The sequence below is a fragment of the Lathamus discolor genome, chromosome 9 (genome assembly GCF_037157495.1).
Source record: "Lathamus discolor isolate bLatDis1 chromosome 9, bLatDis1.hap1, whole genome shotgun sequence".
NCBI classification, from domain to species: Eukaryota; Metazoa; Chordata; class Aves; order Psittaciformes; family Psittacidae; genus Lathamus; species Lathamus discolor.
Window position 1 is genome coordinate 7,476,452 of NC_088892.1, and position 20,948 is coordinate 7,497,399.

General features: G+C 42.5%; 1 protein-coding gene across 1 annotated transcript in view; it reads right to left on the minus strand.

Moving 5' to 3' along the window:
- Positions 1–16,224, minus strand: part of LOC136019377 (ubiquitin carboxyl-terminal hydrolase 12-like) — a 30,024-nt gene extending 13,800 nt beyond the window's left edge. Inside the window, exons 1-2 of the mRNA XM_065689527.1 lie at positions 16,116–16,224; positions 3,990–4,070 (exon numbers count right to left, since the gene is read on the minus strand). Coding sequence (XP_065545599.1) covers positions 3,990–4,070; positions 16,116–16,163 — 129 coding nt within the window. The 5' untranslated portion in view covers positions 16,164–16,224. The remainder of the gene's footprint in view (positions 1–3,989; positions 4,071–16,115) is intronic.
- Between the last annotated feature and the right edge of the window lie 4,724 nt (positions 16,225–20,948).

A 20,948-nucleotide genomic window follows, 5' to 3' on the forward strand; every position in this document is an offset into this window, starting at 1 on the left:
AGTTCATTTACTGGTGAAATACTAGGAGGCATGGTGTAAAAGACTCATCCTTGTATTATCCCAGCTGGTAACAGCAAGAAAAGGAAGAGAAGACACAGTCACAGTGATACTGGGTACACAAAAAAAGCAGGAAACCAATAACAAAGTAAATTCCAATTGAGGGCTCATCACAAAAATCAGAACTTCTGGAGACACAGAATGCTGCTGATGCTGCCTGGGGAAATGCGGCCGATACTGCTGTGAGGGGTGCCAATGGTACAGCAGAACAGAGGGACAAGAGAGAAAGAAGAGACAGCATCAGTCAGCTTCAGTGTGTCTCAACTGTATTACAGCTATCAGAGGTCAGTGCATGACCTCCTATGTTAGATTTGCCTGTGTCAGATACACAAAGTACTTTATAGAGATAGTTAGCAAGGTACATGTTAAATATTTCCTGTTTATAAGGAAATATGATGGGGAGTACATGATGCAGGCAAATTCAAAGAGCAGCTGGTTTACATCTGCCATATCTGAAGGTAGTGTCATTTCAGAGAAAGGAGGACAGTGATAACTTCCAGAGGCAGTGTTCCACATTGCTCAACAAGAAACACTCAGAGCACGGAGATACATCACCCACAAGAAATATGCCACGGGTTTTCCAGTTGTTTCGTTGCAATTTATTGGGCAATTATATTGTACAATGCTGCTGCTTTAAACATTTGAAACAGATTCTGGGTTTGTCAGTCTCCAGATATTCTGGTGATGAGATTCTGCATCTCAATAGCACTGAGAGCTAAATACTCTGAATAAACAAATTGATCTTAGAAACCTGACTGCAGAACATAGTCTATGTTTTTAAGTGGTGCTCAGAGAATATCACCGCTACTGCCGACCAAAATTTGGGGTGATCACTGTAGCAGACTGATTTCAAGTTAATAATTAGAATATTAACAGTTTAATTCATACAGCTAAAAAGGTCACAGCATTACAGTTACATTAACATTAATTTACACCGTATGCAGACAACATGGAACAAGACTTAAAACTGACATGAGGAAAACAAGTATGCAAGCTGAACACATACGTGAATCAGGATAGAACCTAACTCATATGCTTGTTAGAGACCTAGGAAACAAACTAAACCTCAACTACACAAATTAACTAAAACTAAATGCTAACTAAACTTGCACACAAAACAAAATAGGCAGGAGAGCTACCACAAGTCAGATCAACTGTTGTTTTCAATGAGGTATCTAATGAAATTGTCTGTAATAATCCCAGGAAACTAAGAGAAAAGAAACTAGAAATTAGCCACCTTAATAATAATAGAAAAGAAGGTCACTGTACATCTTAAGCCAAAAAAGTTTACAAAGCAAGTAGTTAATGAGATTTCAGGACTGTATTAATGGAGAAATCATGTCAAAAAGCATGAAGTCAACTGGTTATACATGTCATGCTGTGATACCCAAACAAAGAGATATTATTAAAACCAAACTGAACAGAAGACCCAAAGGAGATAAAGATTCTAGCCAAACAGCTTTGAAAATTCCTGACAGTAAGATGCAAGATGCTTTGCAGTAAAGTGATAAGGTGAAAATTCACTTCATGGCATGCCTTAGGTTTTACAAACATCCTTCTTTCAATTCTCTTTATTTGCTACTACCCTTACATAAAGTAATGTGGAAGACCTTTTATTCCTGAAATCAGTATCTTGCATGTTAACATTTTAGCTATTGCACTGCACGCCAAATACTCTACAAAAAGACCGTGATGCATTTTATTTCAACAATTCTGACCTTTTTCTCATGCTATATCAAAATCCTTCCAACTTTGAGCAATTTAGGGCGTTGGGAAATTTCTGAATCTCTTGGTTATTGATCTACACTTCTCACTATTAGAGTTCTCCACAAACAAACTGTGTTACATAGTGTCATGTTTTTAAACTGCAATCAGTTTGCAATTAGAAGTACAAAGCAGTCAGCTCTTTCCAATCATGACTTTTAACTTCTCTAGAAATTCTGCCTGGAAAAAAAAAACAGGGTTCTAATAACCCCCAAAACCAGCTTGGCAAGGCACTTCTCATAGGCTGATAAGAATTTCCAAATCTGAAGCTATTTGCACAGATCAAATACACAAATAATGTACAAAGTCCTTAAACACAAATGAAATACAGGTACAAACATGAAGGTTTTAAAGTCTTTTTCTCCTGGTTTCTCTGGTATAAATGTTTTAATTAGATGCCAAAACACAGTGGGCTTTTGCTTCAAAGAGACTGTATTTAGAGTCAACATTATCTGACTCTGTGAGAATTTGTAAAATTGCACTCTGTCAATGTAAAAATAAAGTCTGAAAAGCTCATTTTAAGATAGAAGCCTCCTGAAATGAAAACTGAGATGAAACTTGGGAATGAAACCATTGTTCCTTCCCTCTTGTGCTTCAGTTCAAAATCACACATACCTATTTTAACAGGCTGTCACAGAAGGAACAACCAGACCCTTCTACCAGATTGCAGTGGCTATAGCAGTAGTCTGACTGTGGGAAAAACTGGTTCAGCTCACTGATCCAAAGACAAAATAACTGTTAAAGAAGAGAGCCTATGCTGTCCATGGGTTCAACACCTGATTCTATTTGCAGTGCAACCACACGTACTAGTATTGATGCTGAAACCATGACACTGCCCTTTTAAAAGTTGTATTGATTATGAAAGAACTCGAGGTAACTTAGGACAAACCTCTGCAGAACAACAATGTGAAAACAGTCATCCTGAAGAAATCAGTTGCAAGGAATAAGGCACAACAGTATTAGTCATATTTTCTTCTTCAAACCAGAGAATGGATGTGGTTATAATAATTTTGGTTATTTTTAGAATGCTATTTCTCCTCTTCACACTATTCATCACTCTGCTATTTCTGTTACAGTTGGAGATGCCTTCCATTTTTTCTCATTATGGTGCAAACCTCAGCAGCTTTGGAATGGCCATTAACACCATACTTAAAGAACATAACTCAATGTGTTTAGATAGCCTGGTGTTTGAGAACACAAAGTGCTAGAAACCCACACAGAAGTCAATTAAATGAGTTGGTAATGAGCTGCAATATGTAACACATTAGTAGCTATGTTAACCTTATTTGGTGTCAAAAGATAGGTCATCTGTCAGCTCTCAATGAAGTGTACCTGGATGACCAGCAAACAGAAGTATACTTCTTTGTTTCTAGTGAGTTTCCCTGTATTTTCACACCATAATCATGATGCCACAGAACCACTGTCACTGTCCTATTAACTGACTTCCTATATTAATTGGTAAAAGATGTCACAGCACCAGCTGCTTTTTCCTCCAGAAGCACTGACAACATCAACGCTCCATTCTCTCCAGAGTTAATGTGGGTAGACAACTGTTATTGCCCAACAGATCCCAGACAAGTCAGATCTATGCAAACTGACAGATACAAAAACTGTATCTTTTTAGAAGCTTTGTTACACAAGGCTGTCCAAACATACGAACAGGAGTATTACTACATGTAAGAAAATTATTGACCAAGTCCATGTCCTTCATTTCCTGGCTATGTCCTCACATACAGAAACTTCCACTAATCCCAGGAATAACATGTCTTTAGGGAAGTAACACATTTTCATTTTACAGCCTCAAGGCTCCCATACACTGCAGCATCAGTGTAAAATTAAATCTCGCTTCTCTTGAAGAGCCTATGAACAATCTACACACTTTTTTAATGTCTTCTCCAGCTAAATATTAAAATCCTGTAACTGGAAATGTACCTGAGTAGGAAGGTTTCTCTCAAAGACTTTAAATACAGCAAAAATAAGCATATTTATTGTACGATTAAATTGATATCTGGGTTAATAACAAGGCACAGCACCATACTGCAGGGTGTGGTGCTCATGCAGTCCCACTTTAAGTTAGAAATACTCATAAAGTTCTAATAGAGAATCTTCTTCAATTCAAAATTAGGATGTGAATTTAAAAACATGTCAACTATGGAAAATTCACTTACATTGACCAAGCCAAAATAATGCTCATTCACAGGGAACTGTTCAGGACCAATCTCTTTCTCCAAAGCAGAGGCATTGGCGCCCTAAAAAGAAACAGAACATTAATGTCAAAAAAAAAAAAAAATCCAACAGAATTCATATTATCCCTATAAAACCAAGGAAACTGAGAAAATAAGTTACCTCCATTGAGAATCAGCATCTCGTGTTTCTTATGTTCTTCAACATGAAAGCAATATGATGCTTTATTATAAAAGATAACATAGTTCTACTTCAAAGCTCAACTTCAGCTGGAATTAGAGCTGTCTGATCCAACAGATGGGGGGTTGCATTTGAATTTATTTGACATTTGACAAGAAATTTGTCCTCACTGAAGACTCCAGGTTAGTCACAGTGACCTAAAAACACCCACTGAAATTTAGCCAAGAATGCATTGTAAAAATAAAAGAGACTAACACACAGAAAGAACTTCTAAACCTAGAGGACAGAAACCATGGGCTATAAAACCCATGAAAGAAAAGATGTCTTTTTGTCCTACGGACTGCACAAAAGCTTTCATGTGGCTGTTTATTACTTGCATCTCATATAAAGAATTCTTGAATAAATCTTGCCTTCACTGACACTTAACATTAGAAATACTGTAATTTTTCTAACTTCATTTCTGGAAAGGTCTATGGACAAGTGAAACATGATTACAAACCCCAGAAGAATAGAAATAATTTTGTCAGACATTCCTCAAACTCAGATCACCTACAAGTGCTTTGGCTTTGCTACCCTTAATTTAAAGAGTACGTATTAAGCTTAGAGTATATTTTGATACATCCTTGAATCTCCAGCAATACGAGGAATGCACTATTTTAGATACAACTAAAACATAGCACTACATATTGCTACGGTCTTACCTGTCACATGAAACAAGAACTAAAGCATAGCAACATTCTAGTTTCGATTTTAACTTTGTCCACTCCAAATTCAAAGCAGTTTATGCATCTCTTTCCATTCGTTGCCTTCTTTAAATCTACCAATACCCTATGGCTGAGCTCCCACTTGGGATCTGGTATCTTCCCTCATACCACTCCATCTTGTCCTCTAAATTTATCTTCCAACAGTCCATAGCTGCATCTGTGCTGTTATCTATGGAGTTACCATCATTCAAGATGGAATCCAAGCACTTTGCATTCTTCACTTCTGTTTTAAACATCCAAGTCACTCCACCTATAACCTCCTGCAAACAATAAGCAGAAATCCTTCTGCAGAGGTAAGCCCTCTTAAAACACCTCAGAAAAGCACTAAACAAAAATCACAGCCCAGAAAAATTCATCTGTTTCCCTGAAGCTCATAACGTTTTTTAATTGCTGAGCAAATATTTTAATCATTTCCCTTAGCATTCTGCTATTGAGATAAACCACAGACAAGCAGAGACTACAGACAGTTCATTTGGACTGTCTTTAAGAAAGAAATAACTAAAAATGTTCTAAAAAACAGGAAAGCCAGCAAGAAACAGTTCAGTTTATCAGAAGGAATGGAAACTCTGTAGTTGGATCTCCCACACTGGATTTACAGTGCATTGCATATATCAAAACAAGACAGAAAATGAGGATGGTTCAAAATTGGGTACTATAAAAAACACAAAAACATTCACTAGGTGCTGACAGATTTACAAGCAAGACTCTCTGCAAGCAGCAATTACAGAGATATTTTTCGAGGCAGCAGTGCCAGCTCAAGCAGCTCCTCTCATTCGTTTTCCTACAGCTATTCCCTGCTTCCAAGTACCTCTTTTTCTCCCTACTGTCTGCCTACAAAAAAACCCAAAGCAAATCTAGACATAGGTATAGACCTATGAGGAACAACGGCTGATACAGGTCTCTTCACTTACATTGCTCTGAGCTACACTGACTTCGGCTAACACCACAGCAAGCAACTACAACGTAAATGCGTTGGTAAAAGCCACAGGTTTTGAAAAGCTTTTGGTCTTGAAATCAGAGCCGAGTGCTAAATGAGGTTCCTTTGCTCTGACATTCCGCACGCTTTGAGATTAAGGAAGGGATACATGTAAAATCTGCAGGCTTATGAAGCTCAGATTAAATTTCTCTGGACTCTTCTCACCTCCTCCCTGATATCTAACACTGTATTACAGAAACACCAGAGAAACAGACAACTAAGGAAGGCACCACAACTTACAGAACTAGTGAAACTAGACAACCCTAATGCTCCATTCTGCAAGGCAACATACGGAATAAATACCTGAACAAAGAAATAAAGGCATAAGAGTTTTCATTTTTAATCAAACTACGCTACAAAGAAATTAATAATCTCCCACAAACCAGTGCTGTAACTCAGCTAAACCACCAGCCTGTACTCCTCATGTATCTAACCATTAAGATCACAGCCTACATCAGTCTTTCCAGGGCTTCCTTGCATCTACTGCCCAGACTTCGTAAATTTGGGAACTTAACTGCAGGGGCAGATAAAAATATGAAGGCTTCTTTTATAAATTAAATGCTAAAGTTCAAGTCAACCTGCCCCAGAAGCTGCATTAACCTGACATTTACTCGCAATGGTTCTGAAGTTTCTTGTCAGAGAACATTTGAAATTAGCATCCCAAAATCATAAAAACCAAAACAAGACTCAAAGTGATTGCGGGAGGAATCAAAACTCACAAGCTACTCAAACAGTTGTGAAGATGCAAACTTGCAAATTAAATAACACATAACATACTGAAGAAGCTCTGGAATATGCGCATGCCTGGCATACCACGATAAAGTAACTACACTGCAAACAGTATAGAGTGATTTATCATGGACTGAACGTCCAGGAGAACCACACTACACCAGGCAACAAGGACGGAAGGGAAAAAAAAGGGTGACAGCACAAACTGGTCGTGTTTCAGGATGGAAATACATGATGAGCTTGTGAGTAAGGCTGCAGAACTGGAGTCAAATTCAGCTATTCACAATCCACAATCTTTGCAACTAAATTTGCAAATAAGAAGGAAATGTTCTCAAGAAACTGCCTTGCTGCTCTGGCTCAGGAAGAGATGGTAAAACCTTCTGTCTGCAGCAATGTGAGCAGGAACAAACCACCAATTTATACAGGCAACACAACTACCCATGGAGGAAACATCCCCCTGCTTTAACTACAGTGGTAATACTGGTTTACTTATATAATTAGACTTGGAGAGAGGAGAATTTATCACTTCCCCAGTGGTGGGGGAGGTAACAACTCAAGTTTCAGCAACTGGTAATGAGGATTTCTAATCTTGTAGAAATTACTGGGACTTAAAACGTTGTTGTGGAGGTTGGCTGCACTTCCCAAGAGCTTCCCTGTTCTGCTCACACCCCCGCCAGCAGAATGGATGCTGAATCCAGGGCCAGCATGCTCAGCTCGGTGGGTTTCTGCAGCTCTGGCACTAGCAGTCAGATAGACAAATGGAAAGCTGCATGGCCTACGTGAGTTGCCACCAAAAAGACCCCAAAAGACAACAGTATTTCCTGATAGCTGCAGTGATTTTCTTTATGCATATAACTAATTAAAAAGGGACCTATTCAGGAACACTTGTGCTCACTGATTCCCATCAAAACTGACAAAGAAAACCATATTCAAACAAAAGCACAGGGAATTGTTAATACTCAAACTTAAGGTTGGGCCAGATGGTCACTGAGGTCCCTTTCCAAATCCTATGAAGTTTTCCTCCATTTTGCACACCAACTCGGTGAGGTACCAACATTACACACAGGGAAGTTAAGGTAAATACTGTTTTTACTCAATCCTAACACCAACAAAACATCTCTAAGACAAGTTTTGTTGAGTTTGGTAAAGCAAAAAGGGATGCTAAAATAAAAAGGAATGCAAAAAGACCAAACTCCTTCCTGGGGAGTAGGAAGGGCCATTTCAAACTCCTTCCGGGGGTAGCTGCCTAGCCAAGTCATCACAGATGAAGTGATCCCACAGTACAGCTGAAGTTTTAACTGAGGAACCCATGAAAACCAGGGTTGAGATATATCAAGTCTTCCAACTTGTAAGCTAGAAGTCTTTTTTGCTCAATAGAAAAGTCCTAAAGATTTATTTCCATTTTGATACACTATGCAAGTGAAAAAAACAGCAGTAGACTTCTGTTTCTTAGCCAGATTACACTGCTAATTCATTGTATCACCAGAATGAGATAAAGAAATATGCTTCAGCATTATGGTCTCTTACAAATTCTACAGTTTGTGACTATTTCTGCAAAGATTATGAGTATTTTCCTGGTCTAAATTTAATTGATTTCAGAAACTGGAAACGTATCAACAGCTTCCAGGGTTCAAATACTTCTATGCCCTTGAAAGCATCTGAATTTGTGATTATTCTCACAGAAAAATAGCTTATAGATTGTGTTCACTTATCCGACAAGAGTCATAAGAAGAAATTACTGTTGGAAGATGAAGTTATCACTTCTCACTGTACATAAGTAGCTTTACAGATGAAATTCTATTAAAGCTTAAAGCTAAAGAGCTCTTCTGAAGCTGTCGATAAACAGAAGAAGAGCTAGGAGTTATTAATGACAACTACATAGCTCAGAGCACGAACTACAGTCAGCTAATGAGAGCAATCCACATGTCTGGCATCCACATGGATCTTGCTTCAACTTACAACTTTTCCCTTTTTAGTACTATGAATTTTACCAAGTCCCAGTGAAATCCTGATCCTCTGCAAAACTTGGCTGAGAATAAGTGGGATATTATTACAGACTAACTAACTTTATCGATTTTTTTACCCTGAACTAACACTTTCACACTTTGGAGGAATTCACACTTCCATTTATAAGGATCTACTTTTTGCTGTTACAAAGGTAACTTTGCAGACATTGGAATGGTTTTAAAAGCAATGTCATACTATCTTGATAAGCATGTGAGCAGACCTTATGAGCATGGAGCTGCTACAGCTTCAGTAAGAAAAGGACCAAAATTAGCACGACACTGGGTCAGTATTCTTGCTGTTATTGGGAGCTCCTGTCAAAAAGAATCAGGTCAATGCTGTACTGCTGCCTGAGCAAAAAGGGAGCAGAGAGGCACTGAAGCTGTAAAATGAGGGAAAAAAACCCCCCACAAGGTGGATGATAGGGAAAGGGTTACAGGTGGGAAGATCCCACTGTCCTGTCTGCAACAGCCTTGAAATCTGGTGAGGGGAAGCCAAGTCGTTCATGGCATTTACCACAGGGAAGCTGCAAGTCTCTCAAGGATTAGAGAGCACATGAGGAGGTCACAGGCAGCTGTCCCACAGCATTTGCAGGGTGCTAGTCTCATCTGCTTTCACTGATGGTGGAGTATCTCACATTAGCACAGTCACTACCTGTTAGCAACTGGGTGTACTTTCTAAGCTGTAGAGGTGGATGTGTGACAGTTATGGGACAAGCTGAAGACAAAAAGTAGTACAGTAAGAAAGCAAGAAGAAACTATGATGAAAGAAGAGGGATAGTAAGTGAAGATACAAAAAAATATTACCATTAAAATAGTCATTAAAGAAGGCTACAACACAAGCAGCATTTCTGATGTGCTCTCATCACATAGTGTTTTTGAAATTACACAGGAGCATCCATGCAACGGTAGATTGTCAGTGGATTTCTAACCATTCATGCCTAGCTCAACATCATGAGACAAAACACTAGAGATTGGTTTGATTTCTTAGGACATGGAAATTCAGACACACCTAGGCAGACAGTGCACTCCTCAGACAAATGCTACGGAGTTTTTTCAATGCCAAGAGGATGAAGCAGTTGCTTGAAGTACAAGAGGAGGAAATAACTAGAACTACGAAGCTCCCCTCAGCTTTTCAAAATACACAACCCACAAGCTTGCACTTTCTTTTTTTAATACTAATGTTCCTGACAAAATCTACAAGAAGTCTGAGTAAGTCCTTGCTGTGCTTATTTTGGGATGCTCCAAGATGCGAGATGCTCTATTTACAGTTCATTTGTAGACAGCAGATTTTCAGAAGAGAATGCTTAAAATCTGGATGTGTATTACTGCTCTAGGAAAAATCCTATCTGTTCATTTATAATGTTTAAGCTGTGGTTTCCTATGCTTATATCTATATACTTCAGCTGCTTTAGCCCAAACTAAAATACACGCAAGACTAATCTCATCAGCAGATTACTCTTAACAAGCTAGAGAGAATCAGTTAACGTAAAACACTCTCCATACAATCCACAGAAATCTGAAGATACAGTAATTTCTCCTTGAAGAAAGGCTGCGTTTTTTTAGCTCAGTGCAAAATATTAATTTCCCCATTACATGCTTTTTACACAAGTCTTTTATCCTTCTGCCATTGCAATTAATACCATTCAGTTCAAACGCAGTAATTAAAGCATTGCAACTTAGGATCTCTCTCAACTTCCATTACAGCTGCAAGCTCAGAAGCTGCAGAGCATGTTGAGAGAACAGCCTGTTGAAATCAAAATCCCTTATGATATACTAGCTTGGGCTCAACACTAACTCAGCCTTTGGATTGGAACCAGCTTCTTCTCACTGAGCACACACATGTACCTGCCTGCAAAAGACATTTCCCTTAAAGAAAGGCAAAAAAGGGAAAGATATCTAGGAGATATATCAGCGCCCAGAACATATCTGGTATATGAAGTCTCTAATTATTCACTCAACTCTTTCTTTTTAACAAGTTAGAGAAGGATAAGATCTAGCATTCAAAAAAGAGCTGGGAAGCAGCTTTCAAGTGGCACAGAAAGGCCCCAGAGGACACCACCATACAGCCTTCAAGATGAGAAGAGCTGGTTAAACATACTGCATAACTGAAAACTGGTATTTAAAGAGTGAGCAAACAAACTAAACCAAAAACACCCAAGATGGGGGAAAAAAGAACAAGCTGGCCAAGCCAGACCTACTTAAAACCTTTCAGGAAAGAGATCTGAATGAGATGATACATTTCATAAAGCCTGCCTGCACTTACTTTGCTGTATTAGCAGTGATAATAGTTCCAGCCTCAGGACTGTGAAAATCATGATGTGCAGGAGCGCAGAAAGGAGCAGAGCTGGGGTTGTACTTCTGGAAGTTTACAGAACATACCGTCATGGTTTCCTAAACACAGGATAAGATGTTGCTTCCCCGCCTTTGAAAATGCCTTGTTGTGTAGCACTGAAGTGAGATACAGATTGCTGGCAGCTCAGCTACCACTCACTCTGATTTAGGGTATGAAATGATCCTTTTCACGCACCCAGGAAGGCTGCCATTCCAGGCATAACAAATTATGGTAAATTGAACTTTGGATTCTAGCACTTCGCATGCTTATGTAGGCAAAACAAACTGATAATCTTGAAAGGAACAGGTATAACAGTGTCACAGGCTTCTCAAGACTCCACACTTCCAAATCAGAACTTTCTTTATCTGCACAGTCATTCCGTGCACACAGGAAAGGCTGGTGTTGCCTGCTCTGCAACAGGGAGTAAAGCTTCCAGAGCACTCCAGCTCCTGCCAGTATCAGGGAGACCACAGTGAAAGTAGGAAATGCAGTATTTCACAATCAGTTTACTACCATGAAGTGTGTAAAATCTGAAGCCTTAATTAGAGTGGTTTTAAATAAATTAATACAGAATGCTTTGTAAACTGTTTCACTAAATGTTTATTCAGTCAGGAGCTGGTCTTGCAAGGTCCACAGGATCTGTGCCTCACAAAGGCAACGCAGGTCATACACTTGTGAAATTCTGGAATTTTATGCCCTATAAAATTAGATAGTAAAACTAGGCTCCAGTAAAGAGCGCAGACGCAAAAGATGCTGGATTAAAGGAAGTACAGGCACTACCTGCTCCTGTAAGCAACCTATTTCCCACTTCTTAGCCACTGTCTCAGTGATCACCAACATGATCACAGCTGGTTCATCCACTTGAGAAGAGCTCCACGAGATTTCTCCTGACCTTGGGTTTCTCTCAGGTGACCTAGTAACACACATAAGAGTGGAGGTCTTCCTAGTATAGCTCTCAGGTTATTTTATACAGGTTATCCTGTAAAACATCCAAAATACCCATGATTTTATCCTGAACTTCACACATCAAGTAGTGGAGGAACAATACTGTAAAAAGTGAGGAAGTGGATGCTGTAAAATCCTAAGCACCATTCAAAGGAAACCTGTGCAACCTCCACATGCAGCGGCAGTTAAGTGCAGGCTGGCTGCACTGCCCAGGCTTACATCTCTAAATCGCTACAAGTCCAAAATCAGGAGAACACATCAGTAACTACCCATCACACACAAGTACTAAACTAGAGCACGAACAGCACGTGGAAGAACCTTGCATGAAGTAACCTACTCAACTGTTTGCAAAGGGTTAGGCATATTTTTCCCCCTAAAACAAAGCAGGTTATGCTCCAGCTGGGTTTTAAGTGCAAAGGTGAATATTTGTTTCCCTCAGCTTTACAAAACAACCAAGAAGCAGAGCTGGAAACAGAAGTCTGCTTAGCTAGCTCTACCTTTATCTACCTTTCCACTTCCTCAGTGATATCTTCCCAGCTATAAGTGTTACTTCTCAAAAAAAAAAAAACCAACCTAAAACAAAGTTCTACAAACACAGGTGAAGCAGCAGTAAACCAAACACCATACCTCTCTGACAGGAAAGCTCTGTTTGGACTCAATAGTGTAAGTTATTCAAGTGGCAAATGGAAATGTATTACTTACAAATGATTCAGTCATCTCTAGCACTGAAGTTAGTAATTATATCCAGGCTGTTCTGATTCAGAGAGGTAGAGTAAGACTGCCACCAATTTGTATCCTGGATTTGAGCTCTTTGGGCATGTCTTACTGGTTTAGCAAACAATGAGACATGAATCTAGGGGAAGTGTCCCTAATTAGCCTACCAAGGAACACCAATGTTTCTGCTAGCAGCTTACTACAGACATTTCACAAAATAAGCTGTCAGAGAGGAAACAGATCCATGCTTCACACCCTGCTCCATTCTAGTGCTCTGCTTTGCTTCTGCAACCACAAAAAGAAGTTTTTGTTAAAGCGACAAAAAACCTGACTCCTGACTCAAAACCCAGTTCTACAACCGACTGCCTCAGCAGGCACATCCTGCATTAGATGATACAGTCAGACCATGGAAATTCTGCCCTCCTCGCTCCCTCTCCTCAGTCAAGACAGGATTTGCACCTGTCTGTGACCATGCGTATTCCACAGAACTACAAAGATATCACTTCCAAATATTTCTGGAACAGAAGCTATGCATTTTTCATCAAGGGGAACAAAGTGCCTCAAGAGTGGTTTCTGTTTCAGTCCCCCAGTTAATTCTGCAGTTGCTTGCAAAAAGAAAACAAGAAAATCCTAGAGTCCACAATACAGGTAAGACCTGCGAAACACAATTAAGTCAAAGGACAGAGCAGAGAACCAGAGCTCTGGTTGGCAGCTCTTGGCTATGGATGTGTCCTGCCATATGGTGCAAGCAGCCTTACCAAGCAATGACTCACATGCAAGTGTACAAGCATTTTCCTGTGAGTTTCCACCCTTTGCAAGGCTGTAGTTGCCACATGAACGTTACACAATCGCTGAAAAGGGGATGGTGCTCACACCAAGGAAACAAAAGGATCATGAGGCACAGAGAACTGATCCACCCTACAAAACCCTGGAAGTTACTTCAAGGAGGGGGATATCATTGAAATTATTATTCCATGAGTATCTACTAATGAGTCCAGGCAGTGAATTTCATTTTTAAAGAGATACTACAGAAGAGTGGAATGTCAGAAACAGAGAAACACCCCCCGATGGTGCTGCTGTTTGACTGAAGGGTTTGAGGATGTCAAACCTGTGCTTCCATTTCCAGCCTGAAGCATAGATGATGACTTGAATTGCTGGTAAAAACTGTGTATTTTACTAAAAAAAAATAAAATAAAATTAAAGTGCTCTACAATCGCTACATATTAACATAATCCTGAAGAAAGTAGTTTCCCAGAGGGAATTTTTTAACGTAATTTAATGCTTTCATAAAGAAGGTTTAGGTTTTTCATGGTTGCATTATGACAAAGCAAACAGTACTTTGATTTACTGGGTATTAACTGAAGTAGATGCAAATAACTGATTCAGTTTTACACTGTAACACCCAGACCTTAATTCTCCACAGTCAGCTGGAGAAAAAAATGGTAATTTTAGCTCAGCTATACACACACCTAAAACACTGATGCTGAAAAACTCCACAGCATTTGATTAAATGGCTATAGAAGAAATTTAGAGGCAAGTTGCCTAAAAGTTAGTGCTAGCAGGACTCTATTTTCTGCAGAGAAGTGAAGCAGTAAGTTCTCCACTTGAAACAAAGAGTCAGGAGAGCCTGCTCCCCGAAAGCTGCAGCACTGTGGAAAGACTCCTCTTGAAAAGAACACTGTACTACAGAAGGGACATGAGTAGGGTGCAAGTGTCTGATTAGCTTTCATCTATCACACCAACCAAAACTAAGGTAAACACAGGACCAAAACTGAATCCAAGATTGAGTATGTACAGCTAAGGCTCTAAAATCATATCACAAGCAGCAGGATGGCTGCACTCAGGTTTGGCTATATGCTCAGAGGAAAATGCATTGCCTTACGTTTGCCCTGTTAATCTGAGGCTCAGTCAGCTGATCTCAGGAACGCTTCCAAAACATCATATGTGATGGAGTCAATGACTTGCCTCTGGGGTGCAGAACTCCGCAACAAAGTCATGATTCAGCCACCTTCTCATGACATAAATTTCACCTGTGCTTGTGATAGGCAACGAAAAAATACAGATTATGTTGGAAAAGAGAAAATCTACGGAGATTCATGAAGTGTGGAGTTTGGGAAGTCTTCTGCAACACCAAGAGCTCAAAGACCGGGTGCCTACTGCCACACATTAAAAGATAAAACAAAATTAACCTCTCTTGTTAAGAGTATTACTGTGAAACTCCAAACACGCAGCTTTGTACAGCACCACGGTGGTTCACTTCAGCCGGACCTCAAGTTAATCAAACCCAGCCCCGAATGTGGGACAGAAACAGAAAACCCCTGTGCTCTTTACACACAATGAAGCCAGTTTCAGCATGCTGGTACACAAGGGCTCCTCTGACACTGCAGCCTGCTCTTTGCCTGTTTCAGATGAGATCTGAAACTGAAGTTTGAGCACTGGGAGCAACTGAGATGTGGGACTGTGAAAACCAACTACCAAAACTGAATTTTATCCTGAATTGGCGTTGGATTTCAGCAATTCAAACCCCTGTTACAGCCCGCACTGACTGAACTCCTTACAGTAAGAATCCCCGTGAAATGTTTGGATGGCACATTGTTAACAAGATGCCGTATTTTACTATGAGTCAGTGTTTCAGTGCCAGACAAACCACTCACCAGCCTCTACACAGCAACATACCTTCATTACAGATTCTGCATAATCATGCAATTATCAGTCTCCCTCTCACTACATTTCCACTGCCAACATGGATAATACCCTGTTATACGCATCCACACAAGATGATTGCAGAGCTTTTATAGACTAGTATAACCCCCTCTAAACAGAGCCTGGTTATCACAACTAACCACTGTGAGCTGAGCCAGGAAAAGAGAGACCGTTCGACAACTCCCTCAGCCCCTCTCGCTCTGGAGGAAGGCACCCACCTGCCCCAGACACGCTCCTGCATGAGGCGGGCAGCTCACACACCACGAGCGGGCACTTCTTCCCGCAGAGCCCCACGTACCCCCAGTCGCCCTTCCCCACCCGGGACTGGGCCCTCCTGACTCCCAGCCCCTTCTGACCCCGAACGCCCTCTGACTCCGCACCTCTCAGCCCGAGCAGGCGCTCCCTGCTCCAGCTACCACCCAGCACCTCCCTCCCGCTGCCCGGCACAGTCCCGCCGAGGCCGTCCCGCTCCCGGCTGCGGCCCGGCCGCGCCTTCCCGGAGAGGAGGCGGGGTGCGGGTAGCGGGGCGCCCCGCCAGCTCCCGCAGCCCCCGGTCCGCGGCCGGGCAGCGACGCCGCCCGTAAACCCGCTTTGGAACCACTTTTACAGGCTCCTCCTGCGCCCGGCCGTGCCGGGCCCTTCCCAGCGCCTCAGCGGGGGGCCGGGACAGCTGCGTCCGGCGGCGGAGCCCCTCGCCCGCTGCCCCCGGCGCTCCCCCGGGCCCGGCGCGGTGGCGGCGGCCGTGCGGCCGCGGGGCTCACCATGGTACAGATGGAGGCGAGTCTCCGGACCGTCATCAGTATTTCCATCCGCCCGACGCCGCCGGCGCCATGTTGGGACGCGGCCGCCCAACTGACAGCGGCAGGTGGCGCAACCTCCAAATGGGGCCGGGCGCCGCCGGTGCGGCCCGCAAATGGCGCGGCGTGCGCGCTGCGCCGCGCTACGAAGGTTCCGCGGGCATTTCGTTCCCCCAGCGCGGTGCTGCGCCTTCCCGGCGCGTCTCTCCTCAGCCCCGGACAGTCGGACCCTGCGAAGGGCCCTCGCCCCGGAGGCCTACGTGGCGTTGTGCTGTCAGGCCTCCCGCAGGGTTACTGCTGCTTTCCGGGACCCTGGTCCATGCTGCTGTGGGGATGGTGGGGCCAGGTGTACTCTGACTCGTGCTTCAATTCCCTTGGCCCATGCAGGTGGGATAGGTGAATCTGGAGGAAGGCATCACCCTCACGGGCATGGAGCTGGGGGACATCACTAAACTATCCAGCAGCCAAACTATGGCCACCCCGGAGCACTGAAACACCTCCAAGTGAATGCTGGAGCTCTGCGTGTCCTGAGAGTCTTCTCAGTGGTTGTGAGCACCCACAAAAGGGTTATGATGACACCGAGGGCGATGATGGAGTGGGATAGTGGTTTGGCACCAAGTAATCCTTTGTTTTTCTGCACCACGCATCCCTGTTTCAGCAGAATCACAAAAAAGGCTCTTTCAGAGCACAGCGCTACAAATGACAAGAGCATCTATTGTAAACACAGAGGAAAAGGGGTGAGAAATGTTGCTGAGTTGCCATATAGCACTTCACACAGTGCATACCAAAACCAAAAGCATAGGAAAATACCCCTTTGGAAGGGAGGGATGGGTAGAAATGTGTCGTCAGGATGATCAGAGCTACTGAATAGTGTCAAACCTGGAAGGAGGGTTTTCATGTTAATTATAAATGGAACAGTGCTGATGGAGGTGGCTGGACACCCTCGACTCATGCTGTGCACACAGTCAGCAGCAGCGGGACTGTTTCCACATGCTGCCCCTTACTCCAGCCCTGACCTTGTGGGAATATCTGTCGGGAAGGGATGATAGTTCAGTTTCCAAAGCACAAACTCTCTTTATGAGGCCAAGATGTTTCCATTCTATTTGAGTTGCTCGCCTGCAGCGATGTTCTCTTACACACATTGTACTTTCCACGTCATCTACTACAGACTCCCGAGGGAGAGGATTCAGCAACCTCAAAAAGAAATCCTTACAGGGTTTCCATGAAGAGCAATGTGACAAAATTAGGGACAGGAAATCCAGAAATAGAGGAATTTGTGCCGTGTTTAACCAAACTGAACTATGTATTTAGACAGTTGTCTCCCTTACATCCCAAAATAGGATCAAATATGATTTATCATAGCTGTCGCAATAGCATCTGGGGACACTTCCTTTCCCTTTGGCCTCAGGAGCAGAACAACTTTGTGCTGGGTACAATTATGGTGCTAAAACAGCAGTCTTGCCCCCAGGCAATATCTTCTGAGGCTGCTGCTGAAGCATTTTTCACACATTATCCCCATGGTCAAGCTCCACACAAGGTGAAATCCCAAGCCCACAGAGAAAGGCTGGCTCCATGAGCACATCCCATTCCAGTCTGTTCCTTTATCTCCTGGGAAAAAAATGCTTTTTATTTGCCTTTCCCACCTATTTAGTTACTGGGAGCAAAAGGGTGGTTAAACCACTACTTTTATTTACAAGGAGAACTGGCCTTTGGGCCCCAAGTTTGCAATGAGGAACAAAGATGGTCAGACAAAGCCTCAAAGATCAGTCTGGTGGTGCTGGGGAGATGATCAGGAGCAGGGATGTGTACATGAGCCATCGAGTATGGGTTTAATCACAGCATCTGCCAAAGCAACCGGCGTTTCCCCAGCACCACATTTAGTGTTTCTGCTCAGAAAGGAGCCGTAGTGCTCCAGCCATGGCACCACAACCTCACTTTGCTCTACAGAAACACCTGAGAGATACTCAAGGCAAATGTCACTGGTACAAATAGGCTTTTAGAGGAAAGATCACTTTTACCAGTGAGAAGTGGGAGTTTTGCCATCACTCTTTCCCCTAGGCAGAAGGGAATCACCATTTCCCAACACACTGGTGTCTTATCAAGGTTGCTCATCTGTTACTCCTTGTGTAAAGTGGATGAGGAAAAATTACATCCAGTTTTAAAGGCAATTTGACGTCCTTATATGAAAACCACTATGGTAATGGCAAATATTTTTATTTTTAGAAAGCTCCATCTCTGAAGATGTGCAGGGCAGCCAACAACAACAAAAATAGCAAATCTTATCCAAGCCATAGCCAAAAGCAACACAGGCCAGTAAAGAAATCTGTGCAAAATTTGGTGTGGAAATAGCATCATCTCTGTGCAACACGCAAAGGGGCAGATCTGTGCATGGAGCAACCCAAGGAGTGGGCAGTGAAATGTCCAGAATCTGCCAAATGTTTTCAAAGTTGCTCAGAGTTTTGCAAACACGGTCCCTCTAATTTAAGCTATTGTTTCTCCAAGAGAATTTGAATTTTAAACATGGGTTTCTTAGCTAAATATAAGTCCATTGTGCACAAACAATGAAAATCTCATCTCAAAACAGCTCTTTCTCTACATGCCAAGGGTTATACAATCTCAAATAGGGTGAATCCTTCTGAGTGGTTTCACTCAGTGCAAAGCCTGTTTTGACAACAAAGAGAATAAAATAAGGAAAACCTCTGGCTTTGATTCTGTATCTTCCTATAACTCTTTCAGGATCAGAGACTAAAAGTTATGATTTGGTATGGAAGAGCTTGAGAATAGATTTAAGATTTTGGAGAATATGCTGCTTTTTTTTAGTGTCACTAAACCCCATTCTTCCTGGACAGAGACTGCTGCTCACAGTAGGAACAAGCTAACCCTGGGTTAGGGCATAAGGAATTTAGATTGAACCATATTAGTAAAAGAACTAGAAATGGATTGGTCTGCATCCAGGGTGAGGTCTAAAACTGCTTTCCCATTTGTTTTAAGCAACCAGAAGCCATCACAGCTGCCAAAAGAAGCAGTTCAACATTTCCTCCACCATTGGTCTTTCATTCCTGCCCCCACACATCTCCCTTCTTGTGTCAGCACCAGCATCCACCCATACAGGCACATGGTCAACAGCTTCTCCAGCCTCTCCTCATGCAGCAGCTGCTCCACAGCCATGATCTGTTCTGGTGCCCTACCATGCACCTTCACAGCATCCACCATGGTTCTGAGATGCAGAGAGCTGGAGGCCATGCTACGAGAGTTCATTTAAGCAGCAAAATCCTAGCCTACATCACCTCCATTCACCTCCCAAGGATACCAAACAGTTTGTTGGCTCTTTTTGCCACTGTTTCGCACAGCGTGAACTGCCAGTGATGACTCTAAGAACTCTTGCTCACCTGCTGACTTTATGTGCACTCACTTTTGTGAGATCCTTCTGGAGTTCCTTGGCACTGGCACAATATCTGGTTACCCAAAAGGACTTTAACTTCTGTTTCTGTTGATTTTGTTGCTTCTCTTTTGGAGCCAGCCAGCAGATCTGTATTCCTCTAGGAATCATAGAATCATAGGATGGTTTGGGTTGAAGGGACCATAAAGCTCATCCAGTTCCAACCCCCTGCCACAGGCAGGGACACCTTCCACTAGACCAGGTTGCTCCAAGCCTCTGTGTCCAACCTGGCCTTGAACACTGCCAGGGATGGGGCAGCCACAGCTTCTCTGGGCACCCTGTGCCAGCGCCTCAGCACCCTCACAGGGAAGAACTCCCTCCTGATGTCTAATCCAAACCTACTGTCTATGTCTTTGCTTATATAGAATATTCTCCATGATCTTGTTTAACTTATCTGGCTTTTTTCCCTGGGCTGAAACTCTTCTGGCCACCTAGAAGCTGATGGATATTTTCCTGTTTGTTTTTACGGGACGACTATTGTGATGAATGCTTTTATATTAATAACATATGCTTTTAATAGCAAGTGGTAACACAGGTTCCAACATCCTACACTGAGGTGGACAGTTACTGCTGCTAGCTAATCCCAAAATTTATGATGTGTCCAGCTCACAAAGTGCCCTGTTAACTGACCGCAAGTTCTTGAGCATTTTCCCATTCCTCCTCTCATTTTGCCTGTTCTTACAAAACTCATGTGAGATTAAAGCATCCTGGTAATGACATTTCCTGGAAAAGGCTTTTCAGTGTTTGGGCATTTGACAAAATTGGGCAGCAAATTCACACTGGAAGATCTGAAAACCATTCACATAGAAGCCATGTCCCAAAAGACACATGATCTGGTGGCTCCCCCCCCCCCGCCCAGTACTATGAGCTGCGGTGCCCTCCAGACATTTTGTTTCACCTCTTCATCAGCTGATTATCATGGTGGTCAAAGGAATAACACTTCTTGCTTACACAGCAACTCCGCACAAGTACTGCTTCAGAAGTAGTTTTTGGAGGGGAAACAGAGCCTTAGAAAAATGACATGTCCATAAATCTTCTGACTTTGTGCTTATTTCACTGGGCTGCTGTGCACCAAAGCTGGATTTTTCTAAAGCCAGTTCACACTCAACACATCCTCTGTAATGCTGGCGTGGAAATTGAGTCTATTTGAGGACCTGGCCCCCGGTGCTTTTGGAAGGGGCAGTGATCCAGAGACCTGACCTGATTTCCCCTCCTCTTGTGCTAGCTCAGAACCGTACCCCTGGCCACTAAAACCTGCTGGGGAGAACTCGTGTGGATGCTGTGATTGAAAGCAGTGGTGTGAAAGCAGCTGGGCAGAAAAGACCCTTTTGATGGCTTCAGCCTCTATGCAATGAGCC